The sequence below is a fragment of the Berghia stephanieae genome, chromosome 5 (assembly GCF_034508935.2).
Source record: "Berghia stephanieae isolate SIO BIC M18660-M18661 chromosome 5, UCSD_Bste_1.3, whole genome shotgun sequence".
In the NCBI taxonomy this organism is placed as follows: Eukaryota; Metazoa; Mollusca; class Gastropoda; order Nudibranchia; family Aeolidiidae; genus Berghia; species Berghia stephanieae.
This window is the reverse complement of record NC_088364.1, coordinates 24,439,737-24,447,236: the sequence shown is the minus strand read 5'-3', so window position 1 is coordinate 24,447,236 and position 7,500 is coordinate 24,439,737. Positions and strand designations below refer to the sequence as shown.

The 7,500-nt window shown below is 35.8% G+C and overlaps 1 protein-coding gene across 1 annotated transcript in view; it reads right to left on the bottom strand.

Moving 5' to 3' along the window:
* The window catches only part of LOC144972633 (cytochrome P450 3A24-like), a 46,528-nt gene that overhangs the window by 28,210 nt on the left and 10,818 nt on the right, over positions 1-7,500 (bottom strand). The window contains exon 3 of the mRNA XM_078914097.1: positions 1,056-1,152. Within this exon, the coding sequence (XP_078770223.1) occupies positions 1,056-1,152 (97 nt within the window). The remainder of the gene's footprint in view (positions 1-1,055; positions 1,153-7,500) is intronic.

The following is a 7,500-nucleotide window of genomic DNA, read 5'->3' as shown; positions in this document are numbered from 1 at the left end:
TTGACTTCAGTCAACTTGTTGTTGGATTGTGGTCATGGAAGGGGTGCCTTGGGTCCATTTCCTCTTCGATGGAGGACTGGAACTGCAGTCGGTTTCAAGTTACCAGAAATGATCCGGCAGGTGTTATATAGCTCAGGGTCAATCTTTTTGGCATGGCAAGATCTTGCCCAGACTGGTGAGGCATATTCGGCTTATGAATAGCAGAGGTATAGTGCGGTTGTCCGGACTGTTTTTGGATCTGCTCCCCATACAGTGTTTGCCCATTTTCTTAGGAGGTTTTTTCTTGTGGCCACCTTTGCTTTTGTTTTCTTTGTGTGCTGAGAGAAGGACAGTGTGCGGTCTAAGGTAACACCGAGGTACACAGGGAATGTGTTGTTCTCCAATATGTTCCCAGGAGATGTTCGGTTTCCTGTTGGCTTGAAGGTTTTTTAAATAGAAGGCACACACTTCAGTTTTTCCTGGGTTGGCATTTAGTGAGTTCTTTCAATAATACTCAGAGAGTGTCTTCAGGACGTCTGTTAACCTCTCCTCAATGGTCTTGAAATCAGAGGCCCGGGATGCAAGACACAGATCATCAGCATATAGAAACCTCCGGATGATCTCACATTCAGGTTGGTAGCTGGTATAAATGTTGAAAAGGATAGGTGCAAGTACCAATCTTTGATGGAGTCCATTCTTTTCTTCCCATCCATTTCCACACAAAATAGATTTCAATATTCATTCAGATTATTCGCTTTATAGTACCACACAATTACCAGAATGAAAATGCTGTTCCGGGTGTCTCGGCCTCAATGCCTGCGACGACATTGTCAAAAGAAAATAATACAAAGGCACCTAGAAGTCATGATCTCGATGTGTTTCTGTATTTGCGGTAAAGGGGGGGGGGGGCAGTGGATGTACTCTGCAATCCAACTACCTTGAGCTCTACCCGAGATTGTCACCCATTGGTGAGTGAACCAACCGCTTATTTCTCATGCTAATTTTATATGTTGAAATATCATACTACCTCGTTGCCCCCCCCCCCCCACCTTCCCGGGTCTTGAATAAAGACTTACTTGCTCCCTAAATTCTAATGTGTTTCCAACATAGGGCCGAGGTTTAGGCCCTCGTATATTGCGTTTCTCCCAGTAAGTCATCGGCCATGCTCCATAACTGAAATAAAATTGCAAAAAGGAAAAACATCAATGACTTAATATTAAGGTGACAAAATAAAAACCAGGCAATGGTATCAGGTAAAAATCTGAAATGGTATGTAATAAAACAAGGCAAGCTGGTTTGGGGGGGGGGGGTGAATTTGTTTGTTTGTATTTATCTTTCTGCCTTGTATGGCATTTTTTCATATAAAATTTTCGATAAATAATTAGCTTCACGAAACTATGGGCATTATTGATTTTGAAGTCCCGTGGATACAACAGATCTAAAAAAATAGGAACAAATTGTACAGTAAGGCTGCTGGGAACCAATATTCTTGTTCAGTAAACAAGAGCAACGAAAGTACGTACATTGAAATAATCAATATTATGCCTTACTTAAATACTTATAAAGTATCTGGGTACCGGCAATTTCTCGACAAATAGGAAAAATATCCCAATCAAAGTTTCTTTGACTGTTACTTGGCCGCAGCAAGCATTTAGAAAATTGGTAATACTTAATGTGTCAGTGGAATTCTTCTTGTAGAAGACCAAATGACGGAATAGTTTTGCAACCAAACGTAAATTTTATCATGTATTTGATGCCAATCGACAATAAACAATGGGTTTTCAATATTCAAACACATCACGCATCTGTAGTATAGAGCAGTAAAGTTGGGTGCCCCAAACGTAAACAATAACAAGTTACTAGTGATTTCCGTTAGGGACCGGAATAATTTACGCACAATATAGGTCTCTCAATTTTGTAGTTTGAGTTGTAGGCAATACACTTTCAGTATTGAAAATATGTTTACATAAAATCTAACAGTTGCAGAAATAATAATATAAGGCTAAATTATTATGAAAATCAGGCTCCGAATAATTCTCGTTTTGTTCACACCAGCGCAATAATTTGCTCTGGTCTAAAAATAGATAGACTGTAACTTTTGATAAATTTTAGAAAATTTTACCTTTTGTTCCATAAAATATCCATATCTAGACATTATTTGATGCATGATCGAGTATTTATGAATATGTGTTTCTTTTGCCACATAACAGCCAAATTTTAAAGGTTATTTTTTTCTATTATTTACATTGGAACGTGAGCTGTCAAGACAGGAACATGTGGTTTGCCACGTGCTTCTCGACCTTTGTTTACGTTTGGGGCACCTAACTTTACTGCTCTATCCGACAAGCGACAGCTGGAGGTCGCGAGATTGGGGAGGTCAATTTTCTCACCTCGACGTATGGAAGATTGGAGACCAAAACGCTGTACTTATTGTTTTCAGAATATTTAATTCTGATTTTTGATTTCCACAAAACGATAATCACAGCCAAGACTCTTTTATGTTGCTTTAACTAAATAAATATGGTTGACCCTTTAAACAAAAGTAGGGCATTATTTTTATCATAAAATTTCACAAGGTTGCCAGGTCGGATTATTTTAATCCAAACCGCCTATTTTAAAATTATTTTTGACGTCTTTGGATTGTCATTTTAAAATTGGATTTTTTTGATTCTTTTTGGATTATTTTGCCTGTAGGAAACATTCCAAAAATGTTCATGAAATATCCTATTTTAGATAACGATATTTATTACTGTATTACTCTTGTACTCTTAAAGATTGCACTTAATTGTCTGGTTCAACATATATGGCTGCCAAAAAGAGGTTGAAACGTATATCTGCTGACCAAAGAAATTTAGGAAATCTGTTGCGCTAGCCTAGCTTGGAACCGAAATCGAAACTTGTTTGTCTTAAATTTTGTCTGAGAAATGACTGGAGTAAATTTAAAGTATCAAGACCCACAATTTTACATTTTCTTGTGTACATGTGCTTTTATCTGTTTTAGCTCAAGGCTGGCATAGCATTTTGATGACGTAGTTTTTGGGCTAAAATTTCTTCATGAAGTTCAAGCATACGTATCCAACCATTCAAGAAATCAGGAAAACCTCCATGATGTTGAACAGCTCAAAAGAAAATGGAAAAATATGTTAAAAGAAGGACTTTCTCAGCTAGAGCTTCGAATGACAGCATCCAGAAACACCGTTCAAAATCTTGCTTAACGTAACCTTACCGTCATAATGAATTACGCAAAACATGCCAAAGTTTCAGGAGTTGCCTTTTCTTCATCTCATTCCGGATCAGTCAATATCAAAGATTGAAGAAGAGTTCAGGAAATTGTTTTTGTACATTGGGCAGAACAACCAGCATTTTCAAAATAGAGACTTGTATTGAATTCCAAGAAAATGTTGTGTAGGAAAAAGGCAAAATGAGTTATTTCATGACTCGGCAAACTATTCACTGACGTTCCTTACCACAACTGTTGGTGATGCTGTAGTTGAACACATGTTTTCTTTGGTTACCAACGTTCAAACAAAACCAACGAACCAACTACAATTGAGTACGATGGAGGCCATTGTAAGAATTGTACGCTGTGGCATGGTTTAATCCAACAAATGTTGCAAAGGTTTTGTTGTAATGATCAAACGATTTGAGATCAAAACTATATACGCTAGTAACGCTAGTACACCAAAAGCAAGCACATCAAAAGTAAATGATTAAGATGTTGGTGTAGAGAAAAGGCAGAAGGAGAATGAGGATAAGGATGACATTATTTCTTCATATATTAGGGTATACTAAATGTACATTTTTCACCTGAAATTTTGACTATTTTTATCTATTTGGATTATTTTTCGTAAAGGTATGGATTATTTATAAAATATTATCGTGTAAACCCGTCATTTTATCGTGCCATTTTTTTTAAGAAAGAAAATAAGCCTATCCACGCTTCGCCTAGGCATTCAATAATGAAATATAGATTGTTCATCAAACAAACACATGATGTCAACGGGAATTACCCATGTTGTTAAAAATGAACAAATTGGGGGTTATTAATCTTGGGGATTAATAATAAAGTGCCTGAGGACATGTACATATTGCATCATGTGTTCTTAGTACCAAAAAGATATGATATAGCAATGGCATGGGACCGTACCGCAAATCTGCTATGAGTGTTTATAAGTTGACACATAAATTGACATAGATTGTTTTCTCAGAAGATTAAAATTTTGTTATTGTATTTAGACAGGGAATGCAGAATGAACTTATTTTATGTCCCAATGTGAGAAAAAAAATTAAGTGTTGAATTTCCCCTCATTATAGATCATTTGTTTCTTTAATTATCATTTACGCTAGTGCGGGTGACATTTTGTCATTTTCTACAAGGTTAGCACGTGATTTTTCTACTGACTTATTGTAAAAAAAAATAGAGTAAATCCCGGAGAATTGTATACCACATATCTTTAAATTCTTACAGTCTGTTCTACATGCTAAAGTGTTAAAACGATTGAAAAGATAAATATGTGTGTCATATCAAATTCGTTGGTTACATTCAGTGATCTGATGGAATCTTACAACCATTAGATTTTATGGATGCCCTTTTGGAAAGTAAAGGGTATCGTACAGGTCGCAAAACGTGTTTACATTTCTCACTTCCTAGAAAGAATGATACTTTATGATTGAATGATATGATTAGTACCCGTCACCGTCCAAATCAGAATTCTCCTCAATCTGGTATCAGTATTTGCCTTGCTTGATTCTCCTCCTACTCTTAGCTATCGCTTCTTTCTTCTTTTTTTTAATGAATGCGCGTTTCTTTTCAGTTTCTTGGGATCCAAGAATTGTTTTTGAGGATGTATTTGAATTGTTTTGCGGTTTTCATGAAACCTAATCTATGCTGAAACGACTTCACAGAAGCCATGACTTTGATGAGGGCCTCATTCAAACATTTGAAGCTCTATATACAATGCGCCTTGTGCTGTCTTTGATAATGTGAGAGTTCTGTGGTACAAATGTAGACAATATAACATACTTTCGCTATCACTTCAATATTTACATGGAAAGAATATTGCAGAATACTGTTCCGGAGCCGAGATCAAGATGTGTTTTATGTTCGAACATTCGATTAAACATATTAGCAATGGCGACTAGGTGTGGTTCAGTTAGACATTTTAGCTCCTCTGCTTTGATGGTGTCAATTCCCGGGACCTTATGATTGTTAAGTTGATAAATAGCTGACAAACCTCAAGATCGGTTATTGATTCTTCCAGTCTTGATTCGGGGTATTCGAATGGTTCTGTCTGTTGGTCCCCTTATTCTCGAAGAAGTTTTTAACTCTTGCAACTATTTGTTTATCATCACATATTACTTTAACCTCATCATCAGATAATATAAGAATACTGTTTTGTTGTTTTTTTTTAAATGCTTTGAATTATTTCATGCTGTCTGGGGCTATTTCTATTTCCATTGCTATGTTGTCGATTTGCTTTTATAATTGACAATAGATTGTGCTTTGATTTTATGCATCACTTAATTTCTCTGTGTTTTCCATTCTCGTTTTAGTTCTTCGTTGTGGCAACTGTTAATATTGAGTCTAAGTTGCTTTTGTTCTTCTGAAAGTTGTTGGAGGATTGGACAGAAGCTCCTTTTGAAATTTGTTGATTTTGGAAGAGTTTCGTTTCTTACCGAAATGATAGCGTCAGTCAATTTATGGTGTTGTAGGGTCTGTTTCCGCATTGATATGTATAAGCTCAAGTGTGTTTGTCAGTTTGTTTTTGAATGCATTACGTATATGTTCATCTAGTAGGCTAGTAAAATATGTTGCTGGTTTTGGTCTGGGTTTAAAAAATATTATTTTACAAACTGACAGCTTGAAAGTAATTACTAACAGCCTGTGGTCAGTGTTTACGTTTGTTCCAGAATATGGCCTTGCATTGTTCATGTGTTTTTGTAACGTTCTGGGACAATAACACAGTCAATTTGATTATAATTTGGTTATAAATCTTTACGATATGGTCATCCACTTTTATTGATCCTTCCCATACGGTTTTATGTCTAGATAGATGATTGAATGCCGAATTTTATGTGCAAAAATCAAATAGGCGTCGACCATTACCATTTATTTTACCTTTGGAATAGTTGCCTAAACAGCATCCACCTTCTGATTTCTGGCTTCTTTTTGAGTTAAAATCACCCACCAGTATATCTTCTTTTCTATGTTTGTTTATGAGGTTTTCTATTTCATTATAATTTTTTTCTCTCTCATCAGCGTCGATAACTGTTGATACTGCGGTGGGCATATGAGTGTTGATTATTATTGCAGATCTGTTGTTATTTAATATAGTAGTAAAAAGCCCGCAATTTCGCGGGGAAAGAACTATTTTCATTCGATATTGTACCCACCATCATTTGATGAGGGCAGATTGGTAAACAACGTTGTCTGTGTAACTTGGTATATCCTCTGTTGATTTTTCTGTTTTGCCCAACATGAAGTGTAAGCCACTATAGCCTCTGACCCGTGACACAGCAACATACAGTTGTCCGTGTGTGAAAAGAGGTTGTGGTAAGAAAATGAACTGCGAAAATAAACCTGAAGTAGCAGACGTGAGCAGAATTGAAAGACGATCCTGGGGAGGCTTTCCGAAAGCTCCTTCAAAAGGAAACAACTCAAAAAATATTCCCTCAACTAACCCCAAGAACAAATAAAACCAAGTACATTTAACTAACCCTTATAGTAATAGGAAAAACAAACACCCTAGCACCTTTGCTAAGACTTATGGTTAACCCTAATAATAAAAAAAATCCTCCGATCTCGAGCTAACCCTAATACTAATAGGAAAAAAAACCCTCGGACTGCTTTGCACTACTTTTCAATACTTTACAAATCAAAATGGCGGCCGAGAATCAAAACAATAGTCAAATTAGGAAATTATAAACTTTCACAAATCTATCAAGGTTTGTTCTAGAGTTTTTAAAATGCTTCTATATGATGACAAATTGAATAAATAAACGCCTGACAAAAGATCAACGGTGAATGAAACACGACAGATGACTTCCTGCTGCTGTCACTAATGATTTATATTTATACCGACATCCTTTATTTATTATTTTTTTGTATTTATTTTCAACTCCATTGTATTCATTTTCCAACAACAGTCTACACGTTTTTATATTTCACTTTCTAAACTGCATTACACAGTTCCTCCCCGCCTCCCCTCTTTTCACTTAATTAAATGCGCACCTTTTAGAAATATCTAGTTTTCTATTTTAATTCGTGCTTTCTTACAAAGGAGCATACTATAATTTCTTGCCAACCAATGTTTTGTTTATTCATATTAACTACACCACTACCACAATATCTCATTCATCTGTGGTGAAACCTGAAAGGTTCATTTGATCTGTTTTTGTAATTAAATTGAAGCTTACATTCAATTTCACATTATTATTTATTTCTTCGAGCTTCGAGCAGCAACATTTACATTAAGTGAATACAGTATTTCGACAAAAGATCAACGGTGAAATACAAATTGA